Consider the following 27,984-nt stretch of genomic DNA (forward strand, 5'->3'; position numbering starts at 1 on the left):
GAAATTTGGCACCGCATGGAATGAATGTCATGCTTGCTTAATTTTTGCTTTATATATGGTATATGTTGTGTTGTGTTGTGTTGTGTTGTGTTGTATTGTGTTGTATTCTATTGTGTTGTGCTGTATTGTATTGTGTTGTATTGCATTGTATTGTGTTGTATTCTATTGTGTTGTGCTGTATTGTGTTGTGTTGTATTTATTGTATTGTGTTGTATTGTATTGTATTGTGTTGTGTTGTGTTGTTTTGTACTGTGTGAAAATCCTGCCTTCTTAAGTGGGCCCCTGGTGACTTGGCGACTACTGAAATTGCTTATAGAAGTATTGTCCATATTTGTGTGTGAAATGATTCACCAAAACGTTTTTCATGTTGTCTGAACATGTTCTCTTTTTTTCTTTCTTTCATTGGTTCTGTATGTGTTTAAACTCCCAGTGAGACGTTGTTCATTAAAAGTAGTCCAAGCAAAACAAACACTAGAAGCGAAAAAGATGTTAGCAAGAAAAATATATCAGCACCCACATTTTAGAGACGATATTTAGCCATAAGTAATAAACATAATTCTGTTAAAAAATTACCTGCACATCTGTACGTAGGAGCCAGATGGTAGGAGTCCCTGACTGGAAGTCAATTTGCATTTCCTGTTTCCGGGATTCCGCGCTCGCTGACTGGCTGCCTGTCGGCGAATAAATTAAACAAAGGCGAAGAAAAACCCGCATAACCGGTAAAGAGTCTCCTACGAGCAAATATGGACCCTGGTATGTATGCATTGATATTTCATAAAAACTGCCTTATATGCTCTGTAAGGAGACTCTCTTCAGCTAGACAGACTTGTTTAGTAATGGGCAAGTCTGTAATAGTTAGCATAGCCGGCTAGCCTTTAAGCTAGTACAACCCAGTAGATAAAGCAGGGCTTAAAAATGTGAAATGTCGTTAGCTAACTATCTCAGTGTATACACTATTTTTTAATGATATAAATGATCTATTATTTCATTTCTGTAAATACATAGAGGACCCAATATGGAGGACAGGCTGTAAGTTTCGTTTCAAATGTATTAGCGAGGAAAACTTGAAGGAATGAATTAGTGTTGTTTCAGGCAGCGGTTTTAAAAAACAACAACATTCTCTTTCAGACTCTAATCTCTGCTGCTCACAACAACAACAACAACTTATCCACACATATATATGTGTGTAATTGATACCATTCAAACTCAGACAGTAATATACTGTGATGTTTATTCTCAGTTAGGAGCCATTAATACACATAATACTGAGCATAAAGGGCATATGAGGCTGTGAAGCTCTGCTGTGTTAAAAGTAAAAAGTTGCAAGTCACGGTTAACCTTTGGCCTTTTTTCCTTAGAAAAGCAATATGACCGTTGATTCCCGTTCCTGCTTTCAGTCAGCAATTTGTTAATGATTTTTATTATTAATAATAATAATTATGTTAATAATAATACAAATATTATAAAGAATAAATACATTTTTATTTATAAGTGTCTTTGAAGGTACCTAAGGACGTTACAGATACATCAAAGAACATACCACCATGTAATACTACTACTACTACTACTACTATTACTACTACTACTATTATTACTATTACTACTACTAATACTACTATTACTACTACTAATATTATTACTATTACTACTACTAATACTACTATCACTACTACTACTAATACTACTATTACTACTACTACTACTACTATTACTACTAGTAATATTATTACTATTACTACTATTACTAATATTACTACTAATACTACTACTACTACTATTACTATTAGTACTATTACTACTACTAATACTACTACTACTATTACTATCACTACTATTACTATTACTAATATTACTACTATTACTACTACTAATACTACTACTACTATTACTACTACTATTACTACTACTGCTACTACTAATATTACTACTATTACTACTACTAATAATAATAATCATAATAATAACAACAATAATAACAACAATAATAATAAATATAGCTGCAAGCAGCAATTATTGCAGTTAAAGCACTTTAGGGCCTGTGTAAAAAGATATTATAATATTGTGCAATCCTATAATCACATAAATCAGAGAAAAAGCAAGATAATTTTTAGAAATATCGGCTTTCATTAAAATTGTCTAATAGCTGCTGAATACCCGATTGGGCAATGTCGGCCATGTTTTTCATAATTACTGATAATGGGACTCCATAGAATCTTTCTGCACTGGTTTGGTTCCAATCGGATGAACGACCTAGGACTAGTTCACAAAAGTAGGTTTTGCAAAAATATCCAATATGGCCGAAAAATTGTCATGGCGGAACTGAAATCAGAAATTTACGTTTTGTTTGTCTTGACCCAAGGATTCCAACAACATAAGACATTTGAGTCTGTGACAAAATGTTCAAAAGTTATGGCCATTTTTGTACAATTATTTGTTTTGAATGCAGTGGCGCCACCGAGTGGCCGATCGGGATGAGACTTTACGCTGTTGTAGACAGGAGGAGTACTACCATCCCTTTCAAGTCTCTAGGCCTTATGGTTTGGGGTGCACGATCAGTTATAGGGCTGATAATAATAATAATAATAACTAGGTTTTTAAAATAATCTCAAATAGATAACGAACGACTTGATTGACAGCACTGGTCCTAGAGGCAAAGTTGTTCTTAATGAGGAGATCTAACATATGAGACAAAGAACATGTGTATGTCTGAAATGGATAATATACAATCTTTTACACCATTTATTCAGCCATTTTCATGTTTTATTTTACTATTGTAGCGCCACCAAGTGGACAAACTCTGTAATTTTGTCAAGTGACCTCAGACCTTACATAAGTATACCAAGTTTGGTGAAAATATCTCATGCCTTTTAAGAGTTATTACTACATAACTAATGTGACCAAGTCCACTACCATTACTTTTGGCATGCCGGCGACACGTAAAATCGACAGTTCGAAAAGAAACTTTTTTTTGCTAATTATTTACAAATAGACTCCACAGAATCTTGTAGCACTTGTTTCGTTGATATTGAGTAAAAAACCTACGACTAGTTTGAAATATTTACAGAACGGTTTGACGGACAACAATGGTTCTTAGGGCAAAGTTGTTTAAAATGAGAAGAGCTAACATTTGATATATATTACTTGTGTTTTTGGAAAACACTGCGTTATTTACAAACTTTAACACCTTAAAAAATCATGATAGCGCCATCTAGTGGCCGATTATTTTAAAACCTTACACAACCCTCTTAGACCAAGAGTCAAATAGGTCCACCAAGTTTCGCTCCGATCGACCATTGTTAACCTTGTCTAATAGCTGCTGAAAGCTGATTGGCCGATGGCGGCCATGTTTTTCAACATACTTGAATGTCCTCCAAGACAATTATGGCACCTGAAACAAAGACACTGCAAATTTTACAATTACAATAGGGTTTCAGACCTTCAGACCTGAACCCCTAATAATAATAACAACCACAATCATAATAAAATGAAAATAAAGGTAAACAAATAACATAAAAATCAAACTAAAGGAACGAGAACAGCATGTTTACATAACTGTGAGATGAAACAGATAACTAAACAGTACAAGGAACAATAAATACTTGCATATGAGTCATTGGGTGAGTGGAAAAACAAGGTAGAGGAGTTTATTTTAAGTCCTGTTTAAAAAGAAAACAGAAAGTTCAAGCATGGAGATGAATACAACGGATGTTCCATACTTTTGGGATGGTCACAATAAAAGCCCTGTCTCCTGTGATGCAAAGCTGAGAGAAAGGGACAGAAAGCAGATATAATAAGAAGCCTGAGAAATCCTATGTATATGATAAACCCTCACACTGCCTTACTAAATATTATGTCAAAATAGCTTCATTGGTTTCTACGTCGCTCAATAGGTCATTTATTTGTTGTTGTTACCGTGGCATGTTTGTCATCTAGAACCCGTGAGGTATTTTGGTTTTATTTTTACATCAGCACTATTTTCGGTGTCCCTTCAGCTTTAATTTGATCATTTTATTGTGATATATAAGCACTGAACCGCTATGCATGATTAAGCAATTTTACAGTGGCTCTTCAGATACAAAGGCAGCATAACAGCACCATATATTTTTTAATCATTGTAGACAAACTGATTGGGTACCTGGTACTGGAGTGACATTGGTGCGAAAGGCTAAACTGATATTATGTCTTTTGGTGATTTTGACAAAAATCACTACAGCTGTTTGATCATGTGAATGTTTCGATTCATTGAAAAACATGTGTCCATGATGCTTACAGCACATAAAACATGCACTGTTTGATAAGCACGCTCGGTTTTATATTATAAGCAGTGATCTCGGCACAGCAATGGTCATTATTGTGATAATGATCATTAATACAGATGCACAGATGCAATTCTTTTTTTTTCATTTCTAATACCGAGATCAGGACTGGTGTTTCATTAATGGTTTGTTCTCACCTCACAACTTTCGTTCCTGGGATAAGCCTCAGATCCACGGTGACACTGACCAAGTTAAAATGGTTATTGAAAGTTGAATAAATGAATGAAAGAGTGAATGAATGAATACTGAGATCGAAGCAGTGAATATCTGTCAGTAGCTCGTACTGATCCACTATGGACAGTTCACTTCAATTATAATTAAAATAAGATATAAAGGTGTTTCTGTGAGAATATATTTTGTGTCATTATTTCCTCCAAAGTAATGGTGTGCTTAAGATCGACATATTTATCCTAACTAAGCTGTTTTGATGAATCAAGACACTTACATGTACAGACAACTAGAATACACTTTGTCGTAATACTTCAGCGAATACACTGCCTTCCCAGTACTTCTTTATATGTTCATCTCTGATATCTATAGTCGGTGCATTATTGTTCAGGTTCTCAGGTTTACAGAAGGCTTATGCAATTAAAGGTGCTCTGTCCTCTAAATGGACATTGAATACATTTTCATTGTGTCTATCCACAGGCCTGAGTGGGGAGAAAGTATCTGGTTTTATTAAGCGTCTGCGTAGCGAGCCTCGATATCTGCTGGCCCAAAATGTGTCGACCTGCATTGACCCTCTAGAAGTGTGCCTGCACAGGCAGACAGTCCAAGACACAGTGCATATCTTCCAGCATGCCATCCCCGCCGAGGGCAAGCCTGTCACCAACCAGAAGAACTCAGGTAACCGAGCCCAAAGCAACATCACAGAACTGTACTGAGAGCTAGGCCATGACCAGCCAGGAAAAATTATTTTCCAACTCACTATAATACTGTTACGCACTATTAGAATTATTTATTTATTTTACTATACTTTTATTACAAAGAGAAGTAGTAATATGATCCTGTTCATATTCTTACAACCTAACTGGTCCTACAGTTGGCCTCTTATTGTATTTCTGTTTGATTCAATTTTAGATGTATAGTGCTTTTAACGTTATCACAAATCAGTTATACAGAAATCCAGTGGCCTCATTTATAAAGATAAGTGTAAAACAATCTTACTATGTGGATGTATTGTTGTTTCCAGAAAGTAGCTACAAGCTGTTTGTAAACTGTCCGTTTGCACGAGAAAATGTTTCTAAATCTTTTCTATGGCATTTCTCTGCACGTCATACTGTGTATGGTTGTGTATGTTACCAATAAAATTTGAACTTGAGATCGATACGTGATCAACTTTTTATAAATGACACTCCTGGTATAGACCCTAAATGAGCAAAGGAATTCTTTTTTATTTCTGTTAGGGAGATGTTGGATCTTCTCGTGCCTCAATGTCATGCGGCTTCCTTTTATGAAGAAGTATAATATAGAAGAGTTTGAGTTCAGTCAGTCCTATCTCTTTTTCTGGGATAAGGTAAGTCCACCATACTGTACTTTACTGGAAGGTTTACGGTTCTGTCATTTGCATTTGTACTGTAGAACTTTAACCTGAATAGAGTTAACCTGGAAGAGTACTATTACTTAATATTTCTATTACAAGCACTTCTGTTTCTATTACTGTTGTTCAAATCATTACTAATGTTGTTCATCACAGTTGCATTCAGTCAAAAGTCAATTTCATCTTTGGTGTATCTGCATAATCGAATGATATATTTGAATACATGAATATTTATAGCACGTATAATAAGCAGAGTATACAAAATAACAGCAAAAATCTAATTGTCTAATGTTACTAATCGAAATCCAGTAACTTCATACTAACATATAGGTTCAGTGTGAACATGTAATGAATCAGAGGCACAGACATGGAGCTTGTTTTAGCAAATTTACATACAAGAAGAACCAGGAAGCTCTGAACTGGATATGAAATTTTGGACAGGTGGACTGTGCAATTTGAGGTTATTACATAATTTCACATCAACACTTAAACACACACCAGACATGATTTTGTTCATTTCGGTGTGATTTATTTCTTTCAGTGTTTTGTTTATATGCACTTTTTTTGCTCTAGATGGAAACCTAACTATATTTATGCATTAAGCTTTAATTAAATCAAATCTGATCATTAATTTTGACTTATCTGAGTACTGAAAAAATACAAACCTGGCTATACACGTAAGTTCACATAACTACCTACAGGTGTGGTTGGAAAACGGTTCTGTTTTCTACACGATTTGGACATTAAACTCTGAAACAGTTTACTTCTCTCATTGCCTCATTGCTACAAACTGCATATGTGTTTCATGTAAAATAGATGTATATAAGAGTAAATTGTGGCATGTTCATATGACCGTGAACATGAGCTTGTATCAACACAACTAATGCTGATTTGTCAGTTGCTCTCAAATCATGACATGTTTTGATGACTGGATGTTGTATGACTGTTTTCTGAATAAGACACAGTTGGTCAGACATCATTGTGACCAACTAACTTTGAATGACTTTACTAAAAGTTTTTCCTCCGTTTTATGACAGCACTGTCCCATGGTCTTTCTCCCTAACCCTAACCCTTTCTTTCACCCTTTCTCTCTTCCTCTCTCTCTCTCTCTCTCTCTCACTCTTGTTGTCTGTGTTTCTCAGGTGGAACGCTGCTATTACTTCTTGCACAGCTGTGTGGAGACGGCCCAGAGGAATGAGCCAGTAGATGGCAGATTGGTCCAGTTTCTGCTCTCAAATCCCACCAATGATGGTGGACAGTGGGATATGCTGGTTAACCTTATTGGTCAGTTTGCATCACAAATATCCAGTCCCAAGTCTTTGTGTGTGTGTTTTTTATATTGTTCACTGAAACATGTTGCTACAAATTATATTCTTTTTAACAGTAATTCTGCATTGAAGCTTAGTCATACTTACTGGGTTTTGGGCATTATGGCGGTTAATCTATTGACAAGAGATGGAAGCGGATATTTAGAATAAATGATGTAGGGAATAAAAAGTTTCAGTGCTAGTTGTATTTAAACATAAACATCGCTGGAGAGGACTCTCATGCACTGTTTGGAACAATGAAAAAGCAAACATTTTCTCAATTTAACTGACTGACAAAAATATCATCACACATCACTATAATAAATTGATTACTGAAGGTGAATGAATGAACATTAAAACTTTCCATTACACTCTTTACGTACACTGAAGAAAAACAGCAATACACTTTGATGTTTTCTCTTTTTATTTCACCTTTTGCATGGCCATAGGTGAACACCAAAAAAAAGGCAAATGAGTCTGTGTTTCTGACATTTCAGAAATTAGTTTTAAAATTGTGAAACATTTTAATTGAAACCAGCTATTGACTTCATTCATGTCAGTGAATCATAAGGTTGCCAATTTGTTGCTGTCATATTCTCTAGGAATTGGCCAAATTTCTAATCTGTGTCTACATACTAAATTAGGAATGCAACATTTCTTTAAAATAAATGTGAAAATCTGTGAATGGACCCAATTGGTAAATGGAGTAGGGCAATACTTGAACAATATAGAATGATATTAATATTTGTCTTTTCCAGAAAAATATGGTGTTATCCCAAAGAAGTGCTTTCCTGAGTCTCACAGCTCTGAGGCCTCTCGAAGAATGAATGATGTCCTCAATCACAAGGTATACTGCTGTATATTTCCCACGTTTAGGTTGACATTTACGGATTGAGGATTTACTGGCCAGGCAGCTACATCTAGAGAGCACAGAACATTGTCCAACTGATTTGTCTAACTTATTTAATATTCTTTAAGCATGAATTTACACTAAAGTTTAATTCCAAGTGGTCTCTTCCATGTAAACGAATTGCTCCTGTATCAGCCTGTGTGTCAGTACTAGATCTCAGAGAGAAACCTGGCCATGATGCAAACTGCAAATGTGACTAGGCTTGTGTTCAGTTCACTTGTGTGCAGCGTTAACTTGACCTATAATAAGGAGTGGAAATTAATCAACTGCATGTGCTCTTGTTACAGTACCTGAGTACATAGTTCATTGTATTGTTGTTGGTTTTTTTTAGTAAAATTAAAATCAGTGCTTGAGTTTTTTTAATAAATAAAATATTCAACTGCATTTATTTTTGATCACTCTTGCACAGTAAAAATAATAATGCCTGTAATAATAAGCCTGCACGCCAGTTAAAAATGGTATGTTCAGTTTATAAATAATTCAAGTTTGAGACACAATTAGTTAACATTAGATGCGTCACTTTATTAGTCAAGTACTTTTTCACCAGATAAATCATTTATTCTTATATAAGTAATTTTATTAATGACTGCTGAATTATTACTACTACTAGCATTCAGTATGTTTTATACTCTTTCCACCACTGGCTATATACCATACTATAATGACTGTGAAGAAATATACCTCTGTTATTATAGTATAAATATGATTAACCAAAGGCTATGAGGCGCAAAGTCCACCTCTAGATTCCAATTGACACACCCAAATGATAGACATGAATTAAGCTGGAGTGCTGTTGTAGTGAATACAATATTCTGTATACCACCACTACAAGTGTGTTATTGCTTTTATACAACAGTTCTATACTCAAGAAGTTAACATTAAGTAACTGATACACTCAAATATTTTGTTTATTTTCTCAGTCAATGAAAATAGTCACCAAAATAGCCACAGCTGGATTGAGTGCTACATGTTGCCATGCAATGCACAGACTCACTGACAGTACAGTAACGGTTTCACTGTAATGAAGATGGCTAGAATTGGAAATTTATGTAGCAAACACAGACAAGTGGTGTGATACAAACAGTGAAACTGTTATATATATCAGCATGCTTGGAACATCATTTGTCCAATCAAGTCAGTGGACCAGAACAAACTGTTATATAAATTCCTTTTGCATGCTCACTACCTAGTATTATGCAATTCTGAAATGGCTATTGTTAATATTTCTCAGTGCATATTCTAGTCTAAAAATATGTAATTATTTCCTTTCAACTAATGTTAAGGAAATATTTCAGTTTTAGAGGTGCACTTTGCATTTTAATATTTGCATTTTAATATTTTTCTTTTCTTTTCTTTTAAGCTGAGAGAGTATTGTCTTAGGTTGAGGAACATGGTGGCCAGCAATGCCACCAAAGCAGAACTGACTGAAGCCATGGACACCATGATTGAGGAGGTCAGTGGGTTTGTTGAATGTACTAAACAATCTAAACAAATAAGGGAAGAAACCACTACGTCCTGCAGTCGGATGAGGGCGCCATAACACTAAACATGCCTGGTCACAGCCACAGTGTGCCTGATAGTTCAGAGACAAGGCTTTGGTCCTCTGTGGTTATTAGAACATTGCAGACAATAGTTCATAAATATGAAGAGGTGGTTCCAGGTTTATCAGCCAAGATTTCCTCCCTTTGCATACAATACTTTAGTGATGCTGTAATAGCACCATCAAATTTCACTTTTATGCTATATTACATGGCCTTAAAAATCTTAATTTGTCCAAAAACAACCTTTTACAAATTAATGATCTTAATAACTTTGATATGTATCAAATTGTCTTAGAATAATATAGCTTTAGGATAAATGACATGTTTAATGGTTCATAATAAATAGCATAACACATTAATTCTATAGTTTATGGATCTGGACATTGGGAATTAGCACACAAGCAATCTGTATAATCAAAATATTTATTATTACCAATTTATTACAAATCTTCCACTGCACATTTCCTGTGTTGGCTGTATATATGGTAAAATAGGCATAATGTAGTTTTAGTAGATGTCTGCTGTTTTTTCTTTTTTACTTTTCTTAAAATAAAACCTTATATTTTGACAGATATGATGACATTTCAGATATAAATCTAGCAAGCACGAAATCCTTGGAAAAGTATTCAACCCTCTTAAAAGTGATCAAATCCATCTGGATTACGAATGACACTTACACAGATTGTACCTGCCAGTATTTTTTTTATTGCAAACCAATATTTTCTTAAAGTAAATTTTATAAATGTCAAAATTCATTATTGGTCAGCAGACATCTTTAAAAAAAAATAAGAAAGAAAAATTCTGCTTGCATAAGTATTCAACCCCTTCATACTAGTACTTGGTAGAGCCACCTTTTACTGCTATAACAGCTTTAGGTCTGTTGGGTTAAATTCCTACCAGCTTTGCACACTGTTCGGGAGTGATTTTCTCCCATTCTTCCTGACAGATTTTCTTCAGGTTGGTTCTCACATTGTTTGCTGACTGCAATTTTCAAACAGATTCAAAAAGTGGACTTTCAAATCCCACCAAAAAGTGGGATTCAAATCTGGACTTTGACTTTAACCACTTGAGTTTCTTTGGCCTAGTATTTGGGACAATTTGTCTTGCTGAAAGATAAAGTTTCTCCTAAGCTTTAGATTCTGAGGATGAAAACTGTCTCCAGAGCATTATGCTGCCACCACCATAAGGGTTTGTGAACCCTTTCGAATTTTCTACATTTCTACATAAATATGATTTAACACATCATCCGTCATCCTAAAAGTACATAAAGAGAACCCACATAAACAAATGATACAAAAATATTAGATTTTCTCATTTATTTATTGAGGAAAATTATTCAATATTACATATCTGTGAGTGGCAAAAGTATGTGAACCTTTGCTTTCAGTATCTGGCGTGACTCCCTTAATTGTAACTAAATGTTTCTTGTAACTGTTGATCAGTCCTGCACTTTGGCTTGGAGGAATTTTAGCCCATTCCTCACTACAAAACAGCTTCAACTCTGGGATGTTAGTGGGTTTCCTCACATGAACTGCTTGCTTCAGGTCTTTCCACAACATTTCTATTGGATAAGGTGAGGACTTTGACTTGGTCATTCCAAAACATTACCTTTATTCTTCTTTAACCATTCTTTGGTAGAATGACTTGTGTGCTTAGGGTCGTTGTCTTGCTGCATGACCCATGTTCTCTTGAGATTCAGTTCATGAACAGATATCCTGAAATTTTCCTGTAGAATTCGCTGGTATACGTCAAAATTCATTGTTCCATCGATGATGGCAAGCCGCCCAGGCCCAGATGCAGCAAAACAGGCCCAAACCATGCATACCAGTATGTTGCACAGATGGGATAAGGTTCTTATGCTACAATGCACTGTTTTCCTTTCTCCAAACATAACCCTTCTCATTTAAACCTAAAATTCTATTTTGGTCTCATCCGTACACAAAACATTTTTCCAATAGCCTTCTGGCTTGTCCATGTGATCTTTAGCAAACTGCAGATGGGCAGCAATGTTCTTTTTGGAGAGCAGTGCCTTTCTCCTTGCAACCCTGCCATGCACACCATTGTTCAGTGTTCTCCTGATGTTGGACTCATAAACATTAACATTAGCCAATGTGAGAGAGGCCTTTAGTTGCTTAGAAGTCACCCTGGGTTCCTTTGTGACCTTGTGGACATGTCTTGCTCTTGGAGTGATCCTTGTTGGTCCCCACTCCTGGGGAGGATAACAATGGTCTTAAATTTCCTCCATTTGCACACAATCTGTCTAACTGTGCATTGGTGGAGTCCAAACTCTTTAGAGATGGTTTTGTAACCTTTTCCAGCCTGATGAACATCAACAACTCTTTTTTGTGAGGTCCTCAGAAATCTCTGATGTTTGTGCCATAATACACTTCCAAAAACATGTGTTGTGAAGATCAGACTCTAATAGATCCCTGCTCTTTAAATAAAACAGGATGCTCACTCACACTTGAATGTCATGCCATTGATTTAAAACACCTGACTCTAATTTCACCTTCAAATTAAACTGCTAATGCTAGAGGTTCCTATACTTTTGCCACTCACAGATATGTAATATTAGATAATTTTCCTCACTAAATAAATGACCAAGTATGATATTTTTTTATCTCATTTGTTTAATTGGGTTCTCTTTATCTACTTTTAGGACTTGTGTGAAAATCTGCCGATGTTTTAAATCATATTTATGTAGAAATGTAGAAAATTCTAAAGAGTTCACAAACCCTTATGGTGGTGTATGGTGGTGGCAGCATCATGCTCTGGAGACACGTTTCATCCTCAGAACCTGGGGCTTCAAAATCTGATGTTGTTTTAGGTCATATTTATGCAGATATATAGAAAATTCTAACTTTCAATCACCACTCTATTTCACTGCAGTGGTGCTTAGAAACTTGCCCAAAAACAGTATCTCGATTTTGAGTATCTTCACTGGGTCACTCTCATGCTTTTATGTTGCTCTTCTTGAACAATGATTTCTTTGTACCCACCTCAGTTATACAGAGGACTATCGGTTGGTTGGTTGGCCATAGGGATGTGACTGTGAGGAAATTTTCCCACCAGTTAATCGATGTGTGACAACACCGGTCATATCGGTATCACGGGGGGGGTTATGACGATTTAAAAGTCATAAGCGACTTTTAAATCGCTTATGAATGCCCGTGCGGTCGTGCACAATTTATTTTTCTTTCGCTTTCGAATTAGCGTCAATTCCAGGGCAGTAATTGCTTGAATGGTGGGTTCATTGTTATTCTTAATGAAAAGCACAACAACAACAAAACAGTACAATAACAAACTCGCTTACATTAAACAAAGAACTTTTGAAACCAAATCTTCTGCCATTGTCTTGTCAGTCAGCTTGCTTCACTCTCGTTACGTGCTAAATGAAATCTGATCTGTGCTGACTTATTCAGCTCATGCTGAATTGAGCAGACATGTTCAGTTTTTAATTGTAGCATCCGTTCTCTAACTGAACTAAATGATCGTTATTACTATAAAAAGCAATATGACAGTGGGGCGGTGCCGGAGTGGGCAAGTGATGTAACGAACACCGTGTAACACCGGGAACACCGACTATTGCGGTAAGCATAGTTGGCCACTGTAGTCTGTAACTCAGTGACTGTTGGCCTCACCGTGGCTTCTCTCACCAGCCTCAGTCTTGTTTTCTGCTTTTTTGAGTTTTGAGGGAAGGCCTTGTCTAGGTAGTGCTTAAGTGGTGTGATGCAGCTTCCACTTTACACACTGTTCCTAAGATATAAAATTCTATTATGTTAAATTTAACTTCCTTAGAATGCTCCTTAGCCTTCGCTTCCACTCCTTTACTTCAGACAGACAGTGTCTACAGTGACAGTTCAATTGAGGTGGTTGTTGTTGTTCAGAAAATGGGAGCTTTAATATTTCACAGGTGAAAGCCAATTATAAGTCCAAATATAACTATAAGTCCCTTGTGTCCTTGTTAAGACAGTATCTTTCATCTGGAGCTTCTGTAACCTGCGGGGTTGAACACCTCTGCAAGCATGATTTTTCAGATTTTGATTTTCTTTGAAATACTTACTGACCAATAATTAATTCTGACTTCACTGAAAATTCACTGTAAGAGAACATGAGTTATAAAACATGAGCAATAGAAATACTAACAGGACGAATATGTGTATTTAACATTATGTTGTTCAGACAAATCTGATCAAATCCAGGGGGGTGAATACTTTTGCTTAATACTTAAAGTGAATGGAGAATAGAAAATACTCTCGCTGTTTAAAATCTGTGCCTGTAAACAACCATGAAGCACATTGTATTGCACATTTATTAAAAACTTTTTTAACACACTTTTATGATGATCTCTGTGTACAGTAAGATGGTGCAATTCTGTATTTAAAAGACAATTTTAATAGTGTTTCTGTATCACCATTTCTAATGTGGTTTTAAATTACATTCAAAATGGCACCGGAAAGTCACACATTAATAGAACAGTGATGCTATAATATTATCTGGACTAATAAATCATGGATTCAGTAGTCCACACTCTTTCTCATCCATATGGCTACTTTATTGCCACACACAGTTTTAACAAGACTAGCCCACACCAGCCCACACTTAGGACTTCAGTTATCCAGTCATGATTATCATGCAATGTTTCTCAAAAAAAAATTAAAAGCTGTAAGTCATCTGTTATATGACTTATGTTTGGATTTTATAGCTGTGATATTGCTGTGTAAGTGTGTGAATGAGAGAGAAAATGAACCCGCACACCTCCATGGCTTGATGACAGAATGTTCCACAAACAAGACTTATCTTTCAGCGTCTGACACTGTGAAAAGGCAGTCTCACTGGCAGTATTATTATTATTACACCTGCACTGTTTGTGCAGAGCAAAGATGTCACACAGTCATGAGCAGCATCCCTTTGACAAACTTGGTAGAGCTGCTGCTATATTGAGATGCCTCTCACAAATAAAGTAAGCAGTGTTTTAACAGTACTTTGTCTACCAGCACTCCTCCTACCTGTGTCACGAGTATCCGATTATACTAGACTGTGTCACCTGGCCTATTTGTTCTTGACATGTTCCTATTTGTTGATTAGGTGATTGTTTGTCCACCTGGTGTGGGTTAGTATTGTTTAGCTGGTGTGCCCATAAAAGACCATTTGGAGCATGTGTGAAAGCGTGGGATCTGACTGATGAAAGATGCTGTCTTGGTTTGTTATGGTCTTGTGGCTGGAAATGCCACACATGAGAGCAAGCACAGGGTTGTATGATGAAAATAAGACTGGATCACTTGTTTACTGACCAAAAGCTTTCATAAGTTTTGTAGTCTTAGCGTCTTCATCCAGGCTTTGTGTTTTTTGTCATTCCACTAGGGCTGAACAATAACGTCTAAACTGATTATTTTTCATAATAATTTAATTATTGTCATTGTCATTTATTTAGCAAGTGACTATCATGATTAAATATTGATTGTTAATGATTGATTATTCAGCATGTTTAGGACTAAAATTGTTTGTTGTTTTAAACTTACAGGAAACTGATATTTCTTTCATACATGTGGATAAGCCATTGTTCCTTAGATGTATTAAATCCAAATAAGACTACTCTTAAGTCACATTAACTGAGTGTATCTTTTAAAAATGTAAATTAGACTAAGAGCAAATATGTAAATCTATCTCACCACAGAATGCAACCAAACCATTAAAATCTTTATGAAGAGTGCATAATGTAATACACAACAGTCAGTAAATCCTGGTTTCAAATGTTTTCCAGTTAGCTTTAGCTAAACTTACTAGTATTACAGTCGGTTTGAATTAATTTGCAAGTTAAAATGATAAAAATAATTCCTATGATGCAAAATGCATAAAATACTTTGCAGCCATATATTACAGTATATCTGTGCGATGGATATTTTATCCAGCAGTGTTTGGCTTTGTTTGAATTTGAAATAAAAATGACATCGTACACACATGCTGAAATTGCTAAAAGCCTGGTTGCTCTTTTGTAAACTGCAACTGTCTGCTTTCCCCAGTGTGTCTATTTACACATGTGAGTGTGTGTGTGAGATTACATGCAGATCAAAGCTGGTCAGCTCTGGTCCAGTTGAAATAATGTTTGTCAGACCTGGTTGCAGAGTTATGGGTTGATGTTGCACAGACTCCATGTGAGGAGCCTGAAAGGAAAGCTAAGTTCTTACTCAACATTACCCAACACAATTGTCTACCTGCTTCTCTGTACCATTTTTCCCCTGATACCTTCTATGCTGATATCCTTCAATCTGCACCTAGTTTTATCCAAATAGAAAACCACAGGAATCATTCATATGTATAATTTCACACATGCATTGATTACTTGATATTTTTCATGGAAAGGTCTATTTTGTCTGCTTCTGAGAGGAATTATTCAAACACTCAAACAACCATATTGGTCATCTAACAGTTGATTTAGAGGTATTTTCCATTCTCTGTGTTTTTTCACTTGTTTTTAAAGGACTTGAAATGAATATGTTCAGTTTGTTGGCCAGCATCCGTGGCAGGTCATTGTAATTAGATTTTGTGAAATTGTATGGACTTATGCCAGCCATGAAAAATAGGCTCATATGCTCTAAAATGTCCTAATTGGGCTGCATTTTTAATGTTCTGTTTACAGCATGAAATAAAAAATTCCAACAAGTCCATTTCTCACCCCTGTAGGCCTATCCTAATGCCATGTATCATCTGACAATGCTGTAAATCAGTTTGATTGTATGTTCAAATCACCCCTATAATGAGTGGAATGCACAACTCTTTAGAGGATTATTAACACATGGTATTGCATTGCATTGTACGCTGTTGGCCTATTTGCTTCCATCCAACTGAAGACATGTTTGGGCGGCAGAAGCAAACATACAAATGTGCGTGTAAGAGTGCCTGCAGTCGTTGAGGGAACAGAGAAGTATGACCTGAGAGATGGACCAGTATTTTCTGCACAATGTGAAATGGCTATAAAATCTGTACTGTAAGCTGTGAAAGCACACCACTCTCTGGTTTCCCCAACTAGGCCCCTTCGCTCCATGGGCATTGGGTTGATGATCAAGATGTTGCTTGAACTTGCAACATAATCATCATCAAAGCTGCTGACTGAAAAAGCTGGAAAGCTCAGATCTTCCGAGAATTTGTTTAAAGTCCTGTGCATTCCAGTGGTGGCCACCATGTAAAAACGGTGGGTGAAACACTCCAGTTATGCCTCTCCAGGAAGCAAACACCACTGTTGCTCTCCAAAAAAAGATACTATTTTTGTGAACAACTTCCAAATGCCACAATTAGCCCATAGTTAATGACTGCCTCAACAGGAGGAGAGACACTTGGACAGCCAGATATAGCCCCAGTTGAGTTTCGTAAGCACACATGAGTGCCCTCCTTCAATTAAAAATGGTGCACATTCAGGCCCCAGGCCACACGCTTAAGGTGTATTGGTCCCATCAAAAATAAGGGGCCTAAAACCCGATGTTAGCTGTGTGCACACTTTCTGCGCAGTTTAGGTTGTTGACCCATGCAGCTCTGGTACACATTGTGTGTCCAGGCAGTTCACATCTATCGATCTGAAGGACACATACTTTCACATTTGTATTTCTCCGCCAGAAATTATCTCAAGTTCTCATTTCAAGACCATATCTATGAAAATTTGCTTCAGCGTCCCATGGCCTTGTGTGGACATTCCAGTTCGGGAAATGGTCACGTCCTAGGCCTTGTTTTGAGGAATTATTTACTGAGGGTATTTGCACTGCAGAAAGTTGGTCATTGCTACACATTTTTCAAAGGTTTTATTAACTTGACGTGACTAAACCTCCCTTTAGTGCAGTGTGTCCTTACTGTAAGCTTGCAAACTTTCACACTTGGCATCAGTTTTTGGCCCTGTTTACACTAGTGACGTTAAATGGCGTTTTAAAATGAAAACGATCCTCGTTCACACTGGCGTTTCCGCTGTGTTTCAGAAACGATCTACGTCCAAACTACACGACTGAAAAATGCACGTCACATGATCATTCATACACACTGGGCATGTGTGTACAAGTGTAAACAGGAAGTTGGTTGCTACTCACCGGCAGGCACAACAATGAGCATGATGGCGAGGAAAAGCAAGGACGTCTTTTTTTAAACATCGGGTTTATTACTTTATAGTCATTCTATATTCCTTGTCATGTTTTTTCTTTATGAATATGGATCGAGGCTAGCATGTATGCTAGTGTGTACAAATCAAACTCAATACAAATTCAAATAATTCACTTTATTTGTAACATTAGGTCACATAAGCAGTCATACACTCGCTATGAAATAAACAATAAGGGATATTGTTTCTTTTTAATGTAGGCTGTTTTTTGCTGCTCTTAATGTGGGCTTATGGGTCAAGAAACCTCACTCGTTTCCCCTCGGTTTCATTGTCTGCTGTCCACTCTCCTTTTGTCTAACCCAAAACCGTTGTTCCGTGTAGGGCTTACGCCACTTGAAATTAGATTTGTAGCAGATTGCTCTAATCATAGTTCACCACTTGCGCATGTAGGCAGCTGCAGTATTATAAAATACAGAATTTAACTGCACAATGGCTGCTAAGAATGGCAACAAAGCCAGCAACGCTGGCGGTTCAGTCTCCGTGTTGTTGTGTATATGATCAAGGTAGCGTAATGGTCATATGGTAGGGGCTTGACTAATCAGGGAAGGATACGCAATGATCCAGAAGATCCCATCAGGCTGCGAATGTGGGCGAAGCCACGCCTTCGTTTTCAAAAGTCTTCGTTTTGGTCTGTTTACACTGAAACGCGAGACCGGAGTTTTCAAACTAAAACGGGGTCTTCTGCGTTTCCAAAAGTGTCCGTTTTCGAGGGTTGAAAATGCTGGAGTAGTGTAGACGACAGGCGTAACCGTAGCAAAAGTTATGCGTTTTAAAACGAAAACGCACTAGTGTTAACGGGGCCTTTGAGATGAGCTTTCCAGCTCTTCCCATAGTGACATACTGAAAACAAGTGCTTGAAAGAGAATTTTAGGTCACGACTGTATCCCCAGTTCTCTTATTATGAGGCTGGAGGATGTACCGTCTCCGTGGCGTAATCCTCACATTTGCCAACCAGGACAGCATGAGCGGTCATAACCTAAATATTACATTTTTGGTCCTACAAACAAATTCTGCTGCCTGTGGATTGTGCAGAAGGTGCTTGTGATCTCAGATAAAGCAGTAACTTGGACATGCTGGAAAGAAAAGCAGAAACTTGTGTGGCCTTGTCTGCCTGTGATCTTCCTCACGCCACCCACTTCGATTCTGTTTCTTCAAGCTCATCCTCTACAATGCTTCTTATTGTTGTGTCAGGAGGTAGTCACACCTTTAAATTAACCTGAACAGTTTCTAAAAACAATACACACAAACACTTGCCACTCTTGTTGGACAGACATAAATCTTGATCTCATAGCCAGAGGCTTAGCTTGCAATTTCACAAACATTAATTTTTATCTTTTTTTGTTGTTAATATTAGCCAAGTTAGCAGCACATAAACAGTAGGCTGTGTAGCCACCTCTGTGGTTAAATTAAACAGGAGACTTTTGATTTCATGGAGAGCTGCAATGTGGAATGGGGCATCTGTACTAAGCGATAAATGAGAACTTGTACAGTGGGCCTGATGAGCGGAAAAGCTTCTGGTAGGATGGCTAAATGAGATTTAGCGCTTCATGAGACATTAGTAAAGGATTCACTACAGACTTTGTGGAATCATCTTCCTTACCACTCAAGAGCCTCTCTGCTTTTCCTGCAGTATTATGACCACTCGGCCACAGGCAGGTGTTTCAATATTGACTCAGTGACTATGTTCTGATGTCAGTCAGGCCTCTGCCATTGTTCTGTACAAGAGCACATTTCAACGGGCAGGGAAATGGAAGAAGTCCGGGTGCCAGTGTTGTATTTGGATGGAGCCAGACATTTATCTAATCTGACAAGGAAGAGCAAGGGTGTGAGGAGGGGACCATGAGGTTGTTTGTGTACTTGGAGCATCTGGGTCCAACATTGGGTCAATAGTGAGAAAAAAGGGATGGGCACTGCTAGCATTTACCCTTCACCCAAGGGGACTGGACAGTGAAAACAAACTGAGAAACGTAATGGCTCACTTTATGGGAGAGGGCTGGAGTTTGAGGAATAGACATACAAGATGGGGTTCTTGTGAAAATGTCTCCATCTTTCTATTTCTGTCTTTTGAAAGCAGTGGGCTTGAATGGCCATGGCAAAGCTGACCCAGTGTCATTTCTTTTAGTTCTATTTTTCCATGTATTATGAGCATGGACTTCAGAAACAAAAATGACAGTTGGTGTAAAACATAAGGTGAAGGATATGCAGACGCATGCAAACCAACCTTTTAGCGCATGCTTGTGATCGTCACTGACGCACTCATACTCTCACATACCCTATTATGGATGAGTTATGCTCTGCTGTGAGGAAATAGACTATCAGTACATATAGTTCATGGCTTAGGCAGGGGAGGGAAGGAAATGCCAGAGATAACTGTTGGAGGCTGAATTACAAAAACAGTACTGAGAGAAACACAGGCGGCTTGAGACCAACTTGGAGAGTTGTAGCTATGATTTATATATTCCCAATCTGGCTCAAAAAGCACTTGTTAATGAACTCATGTTTTTCATTAGGATATCTGAGCGGGAAAAACATAAAATTCTGGAGAGTAATAGATGCAAGGACTGAAGATACAAATTCCAGATCTACAATGCACCATCTGAACTATATTTCAGACTCCTCTATTGTGTTTTTTGGGTGCAGGTTTTTCGAGTTGTTAGTGTGTGTTTGGGAAGTCCTCCGGACACTATCTGTTGGGAGTACAGGGACAAGGAGAAGACCTTCCACCGCATAGGGCCTTTGACCCCTAGGGAATTTTACATACAGCATGTCAAGCCTCTGTATAACCTTCAGGACAAGGTACAACCCTGAACAAGCTCCATTAAACATCCTTCCACATTTTGTTACTATCAGTAGTGTGAATTATTGGCTGTGATACCCCTTCTATTCTTTTCAGGTGTGCCTTGTGAATGACCCCAGGCCTCAGAATCCCTTTGGGAAGTTGTACAGCGTGGAATACTTGGGAAACATGGTGGCCGGACGCCGCACACGTTATAATAATCAACCCATTGAGCTCCTGAAGAGAGCTGCTGCTGATTCAATCAAGGAAGGAGAGGTACTGTGCATTCTCTCAATAACCTGTACTGCAACTGAGTATTGCTCCTGATTCAGATGATTCTTGGGATGAATAGTCAAACATTTATTATAACTTTACTTAGTTTAGGGAAATTGATAAGGAAAATCAAATGGCTATTTGATGATCCTGGCTTTAAACCAAGCAAAAATACCTGGACATTAGAGTGGGACCGCTGCACGATAAGACACACGTATAAACTGCCAAAAACACTGCCAGTGTTAACTATTAGACACCAACAGTATTTACTCCATGAGAATTTGTCCCCAGGTTAAATCTAATTGATGACCTCAGGTTTAAAGCAAAATAATTGTGTTCTCTTTTGATTTCTGGCAGGCTGTGTGGTTTGGCTGTGATGTAGGAAAGCATTTCCATGGCAAACTGGGCATCAATGACATGAATGTGTGAGTGTCATCAGTATTCCTGTTTATGAATGTGAGAAATGAGTGTGACTGTGAGAAAGTGTGTGTGGTATGACATCATAGGCTTATAAAAATTTCAAGTTACAGCTTCCTGAGGTGACTAGTGTTTTGTTTTGTATTTCGGTACATAGGTTTAACCACGAGCTGGTGTTCGGTGTATCAGTAAAGAACCTAAATAAGGCGGAGCGGCTGATCTTTGGCGATTCCCTGATGACCCATGCCATGGTGCTTACTGCAGTTACTGAAAAGGTATTGAACATACAAGGAACAACTTGAAGGGACTTCAGACAAAATTGACAACATGGCAAGGGAATGGAATACCGGCTTTAATGCCCAGGTGGTGACCAAGGTAGCATTATTCCTGTACCCTATAATATATATAAATGACACAAAATAAGAGACGCTACAAAATTACAGCACGATGAAATGGGGTGACTAGTAAAATGGAGTAATGCTACCCGGTGGGATAAAACCCTGCATATTTTAGTTAAGAGCCCTTTGCTCCTCTCTCTGTCTCTCTCTGTCCCCCTCTCTCTCTCTCTATCTCTTTCCCTCTCTCTCTCGCATGCTCTCACTCGCTTTCTGTCTTCTTCAGCATTTCCTTTCTATCCACTCTGTTTACCATTCTTTTAATCTCCAGTACTTGAAATTACTGTCAATTTCCCCTATAAATGACGACAGCTGTTTCCAGAGTTTCCACTCTCTCTCACTAATAGCTGGGTAAGGGTTGTGTTCCACAATTGCGCTCACAAAGGAGGCAAGTTTTGCTCTGGAAAAGCCTAAAGGAAAGAGTACTGTGAACCAGAGGGGCCTTATGCTCCAAGGTCCAGCATGAGCTAAGGGAGTTTTTGACAGTGAAATATATGATCCTCATAATGCTGTTCTTGCTAATAAATTGCTAATGTAGAACTAGAGCCAGGATAGTCACACAGCCCTTGGGACATTTTTGGTTACTTTATGATGTTCATTAACAACATTATACAATACAATCTACAATTTCAGTGTTTTCTGAGATTGCTTGTGCATTACTGGGACATTTGATCTAATTCGTATGTGTTGAATAATTTCTTGGATATAATTATTAGTAGAGTTCATACTTTTTAACATGAACTTGATTAAATATTGTAGGGTAATTTTTTTTTGTTGTTGTTTTTTAACCCTCCTCTCTTTCTCTCTTTTTAGGAAGAGAAGCAGGGATGCTACAAGAAGTGGAGAGTGGAGAATTCATGGGGTGATGATCGTGGGAATAAGGGTAAGGTTTCTCAGAGTGTAGTTAGTAAGCCTCGCACGCTACTCTGTATTATATACTCTGAAGATATTTTTATTTCCAGATGGGCTAATTTAATTTGCAAAAGGATTACATCCCAGAGCTCTCTTCCTTTTCTTTTTTTATGAGTTCATAATTGACTCTTGGCCGAGGAAATCTGTCTCATATGTGATTTATGTTTGATCCTGGAGCCATGACTCACTCTTCCAAGACACTCACTAGATTGTTGCCCTTGTACCCCTATTGTAGAACTCTAAGCACAATGTTAGTTTCTGTAACTTTCATGCCTCCATGAGTATCAAAAAGTATATATTTTTGCCATTACGTACTGCACATATACATTATAGTACTATATCTAAAAAGTAAAAAAAAAAAAAATAACAAAGTGTTATCTTAGTGGTACAGTTTACTTATATTTGTATACTATTGATATTTTGCTGTACTGGCTAAATTAGATTTTCTATACATTTTGTGCATGTTTTTGACCCCAGGTTACCCTCCATTTAGTCATATTGTCCCAATCATTATTTATTGAAAAGAATTGCAGTGTTCAAAATAATTAGTCACATTCTAATTACATGTGGGATTTTTTCATACAAAAAAATTCAATCATACTTGCATATAGGACTATTTTGTATTAAAAAACAAAACCAAAAAAATGCATATGCATTCACACTCACTTTCTCTTAATTTAATAAGCCCTGCATTCTTGCCCAGATTATGAAAGTTTTTTTATAGCTCAGTCATGCTTTGCAGATCTTTTGCCTTCAGACTCAATCATCATCTGTTTAAAAGTTCAAAGTTTGCTGAACCTTCATAGAATAATCTTCCATTATACTATAAACTCCTATGAATGCTGAAAATTTCTCCAGTTTAAAGTGCAGTAATGAGGTATTTCAAATGAATCATGGCTGTACATGAGTACATTTCCATTTGAATAAATCATGCCATTTTTGTGGCTTTGAAGCAATATTTGCTTGACAGAAGGGAGACATTGTTCAAGTCAAGTCAAGTGGTTTTGTTGGCCTTGGGAGAGAGAAAAATGTATGCTTGAGGTTAGATGGTCAGCGGCCCTCAAATTTGTCCTAACAGTCATTCCCCTCCAGAGATTAGACTGTAATGAGATATACTAAAGAGGGAGAATGGAGGAAAAAAAAACACATCCATCATTGATTATTTTAGCTTTTTGTGCTTTTAGGTGTTAAGCCAAATACGAAAAGCGGGAATATTGCTGACAGATTTTGACAATGTTTATAGTGCTATAAAGAGCTCAGTGGTAGTTGCAGAGGCTTCTACATTTTTTCCTTATTAATGGGGAATGATGAATATATATTTAAGTGTTCTTTCATTCCAGGTCATGGCCCATATGAACCATGTTATAGCTTTGTGTAATATTACTACAATATGTGCCGTTCAACAAAAGAGAAGAAACTGCAAGCCAGTTTGTGTGATCAACTTGCACATTTTGCTAGTTCCTGACAGATTTAGATAGGCTACTTAAGCAGATCTGTTATCCATTCCTCTGCAGTCATGCAGGAAAGATGGAAAGCAAGGTGGAATAGAGTGTAGCAGTGTGGAATAGAAATACACAGACATCCAGAGTGGCTGAAAACAGAACGCACACACAGAAATTAGGGAATTGTTTCCAACATCTACACGAGTTCTGTGTGATTAGTCACGTAAAATAAAAACGCACGTCTACTGCGTGGCAAGAACAGTTTCTCAGGGTGAAGTGTTTGTGTATGCGTGCGTGGCTGAAATGCTGCTGCTTTCTAATTCATCAGCATCAAGTGCCACCTCCTATTTTTGTCAAACTTCAACACTTTGATAATAATAATAATCTGAAGTTAACGCCTACTGTACATCATTACATGCTTGTGTGAATATGTCTAAGTGCTGTCTGGTGGCTTATCAGATAAGGGGAAGGGAAGATGTGTGAAAAGAAGTGTGGTAGATTGCGGATTTCTGAGGGAGAGGCTCCTTCCCTCTCAGCAAAACAATTGGGAAGGTGCTGATTGAGAGAAAAGGGATCACTGAGCTTTTGAACAGAACAACCACTTTTAACATTTGGCAACAAAAATGCAGTTCCTTGAAAATAATCAGCTTGTGTGTGAATCCCACAGAATTTTGTAAATATTAAAATTTTTAAGGGACCAGACGTAATTGGACAATTGGCTGCTTGGTTGTACCATTGCCAGATGTATCATTGTGTTAAGCTCTGCCAGATGTATCATTGTGTTAATCCTCTTATTATTATATCACTTGGCAGATAAAAGGTCTAGAGTTGAATTCAAGTGTGGCATTTGCATTTGGGATCTGTAATTATCGATATGAAGTCCAAAGAGCTGTGACTTCAAGTGAAGAAAGCCATCATTAGTCTGAAAAATCAAATCAAACCCATCAGAGGTCTGAAAAATCAAAACAAACACATCAGAGGGATAGCAAAAACAGTAGGTATTTGTCACATTCTTAAAAAGAAAATAATACACTGGTGAGCTCAGGAACACCAGAAAGCCCAGAAGGTCACAAACGGTTGGTGGATGACTGAATTCATTCCCTTGTGAAGAAAATCGACTTCACAACAGATTAAGAACACCCTTCAGAAGGCGTATCTGTGTCAACAATCAAGAGAAGACCTCACCAGAGTAAACACAGAGGATTTACCACAACATTGGTAAACAAAAGTGGAAGATCAGATTGGAGTTTGCCAAAAACAAAGCCCATGCAATTCTGGAAGAACATCCTGTGGACATATGAGACAGTGATCAACATGTACCAGAATGATGGGAAGAGAAATTTATGGAGAAGGAAAGGAACTGCTCATGATCTGAAGCATGTCGCCTCATCGTATGCCATGGGCATGTATGGGTGCCAATGGAACTGGCGCCCTTGTATTTATTGATGATATACCTGCCGACAAAAGTAGCAGGATGAATTCTAGAATGTATAGGGTTATAGTTTCTCCTTAGTTTCGCATATAAAAAGTGCTGCACTTCCTACACTATTCACCCAATTTGGGTGTGAATATACATTTACTCATTATTTCATTTCATCTTCTATATAATGTGTTAGATAGCTACAATACCATGTCCAACTGTTTATGGACTGTACATACAACATCAAAACATGTTCATATTTTTATGATGATATGCTCAAATGGCATAGAGATTCTTTAATTAAAGTGTGCTTTTGAATAGGGATGTGTTATCGAGAAATACTGAGAGTCCATGGCTTTACTATAATCAGTATGTGGATCTGGGACAAGCCACTGAATTGATCACAAATCACTTGCAAGATAGGGGTAGTTAGCATGGCTATAGATGAATGCACACCAAGTGTTTACAGGAAACTATCCATGTTTGGAAAGGTATCTGAACGACTTTTGGGTGAGCTCAATCCTGTGAATACTGAAGGTCAGGGAAGATGGAATCTTAATCTGAGACAGTACTTCTAAAAGACACACTCCTGTATTCATGTACATTCATAGGATCTCCCCCAGCATTCCAAGGCTGCAAAGCACTCCATGACAAAAGCACTCCATGCCCAGTTAGTATTGGAACTTTTTTGCTGCAATAAATAATATTATCATTTAAAAACTGTATTTTGTGTTTACTCAGGTTGACTTTGTTTTATCTTAGATTGTGTTTGCTTGTATTTTTCTCATTTGTAAGTCGCTTTGGATAAAAGTGTCTGCTAAGTGAATAAATGTAAATGTAAATGTGTTTTAATTTCTGAAACAATTTAGTATGAGATATACACAAAAACAGAAGTAAAAAAACTTGTGCCTTAATGCATAAATATTATATTAAAAAAAGCCTTTGCACGACTACAGTTTGCCAATGAGCATATAGGCAAAGACCAGACCTTTTGGAATAATGTGCTCTGGACAAATGAATCAAAGATAAAGCTGTTTGGCCGACATCAGACATGTTTGACGCAGACCAAAGACAGCTATTCAGGAGAAGCACCTCATACCAACTGTGAAGCATGGTGGTAGAAATGTTATGGTTTGGGGTTGCTTCACTGTCTCAGTGACTGGACAGCTTGCATTCATTGATTCAGCTGAGTTCTGCATCATATCAAAGAATGCTTGAAGATAATGTGAGACCATCTGTCCGAAAGTTGAAGTTGAACCGAAAGTGGACCTTTCAACAGGATAATGATCCTAAGCACACTAGCAAATCCACCAAGGAATGACTCAAAAAGAAGAAATGGAGGGTTATGGAATGGCCTAGTCAAAGCCCAGATTTGAATCCCAAAATGAAATATTGTGGGGGATTTGAAACAGGCAGTACATGCAAGAAAACACCCAAACATCTTGCAACTGAAAGAATATTTCATGGAAGAGTGGTCAAAAATTCCAGCAGGCATGGTGGATAATTATGCAAAATGCTGACAAGAAGTTATTTCTGCTAAAGGGGCAATACTACCTTCGGAGGCCAAGGGTGTACTTACTTTTTCCAAAGAGGAATATCACATCTATCTATATTTCTGTTGAATAAATGATTTAAAAATAAATCATTTGTTTAAGTATATCAGCTTCATTAATAGGCACTGTTTCAAAGAGGATCCTATGTTTGCTTGTCCAAATATGCCAAAAAAGCCAACCATTTCCATGGGGTGTATTTATTTTTTCACATGACTGTACATTTTAATGAAAGAATCTCCAGCTGTAGTGGACACTTAAGAACTCCACCTGCTATAACTTGCTTGGTCTGCTTTAAATTGTGTGCACATTAGAGCATAGCACAAATTAGCGAAATTGTGGTCAAGATTTTATTAACCGAGAACTCAAAATACGACATTGAGGCCATGAAATGCACACACTTGCAGTTTAGTATCTTATACCAAGATCTTTGCACCATTGCTTTAACCAGAAGCATGTTTTATTTGTGTGTAGATTTATTAAGTCCACTTTTTAATACACAGGTGTAGCAAGAAGTCTACAGGTTTATGGATGTTATTAAAACCTGAGCATGCTGTTTTCAATCCCCTAGTCTCCTCTTCTCTCTCTCTCTCTCTGTCTCTCTCTCACTCTCTCTCTCTTTCTCTCTCTCTCTCTCTCTGTTATTCTCTCTCTCTCTCTCTCTCACTCTCTCTCTCTCTCATTCTCTCTCTCTCTTGTTTGCTCTCTCTACTTTTTCTGTATCTGTACCTAATCCTAGCTTTGTATTTTTTCTCCAGGTTATCTGATCATGACGGACGAGTGGTTTTCAGAATACGTCTATGAAGTGGTGGTGGATAAGAGGTTTGTCTCCTCTGAGGTGCTGGAGGTCTTGCAGCAGGATCCGGTTATTCTCCCTGCCTGGGATCCAATGGGAGCACTGGCATAATAATGGATACTGAGCATGTCCAATCTGACCTCAGCCAGGTCTTTTTGACTCCACCTTTCTTGATGGTTTTTCCAAAAGAGCCTGTTCTAGATTAAAAAAATAATAATAAAATACTTTTTTTTCCTTTTTATTACTGGA

The 27,984-nt window shown here is 37.4% G+C and overlaps 1 protein-coding gene across 1 annotated transcript; it reads left to right on the forward strand.

The window, feature by feature from the left end:
* Positions 1-598: 598 nt before the first annotated feature.
* Positions 599-27,974, forward strand: blmh (bleomycin hydrolase). Its single transcript, XM_053646897.1, has 12 exons — positions 599-753; positions 4,965-5,162; positions 5,723-5,832; positions 6,999-7,140; positions 7,922-8,010; positions 9,434-9,526; positions 20,395-20,550; positions 20,648-20,806; positions 21,161-21,228; positions 21,378-21,495; positions 22,429-22,498; positions 27,698-27,974. Exons 1-12 carry the CDS (start codon positions 744-746, stop codon positions 27,844-27,846), a joined length of 1,362 nt encoding a protein of 453 aa, XP_053502872.1. The 5' UTR covers positions 599-743; the 3' UTR covers positions 27,847-27,974.
* The last annotated feature ends 10 nt before the right edge of the window (positions 27,975-27,984 follow it).

This window comes from Ictalurus furcatus, chromosome 17 (assembly GCF_023375685.1).
Source record: "Ictalurus furcatus strain D&B chromosome 17, Billie_1.0, whole genome shotgun sequence".
Taxonomy (NCBI): Eukaryota; Metazoa; Chordata; class Actinopteri; order Siluriformes; family Ictaluridae; genus Ictalurus; species Ictalurus furcatus.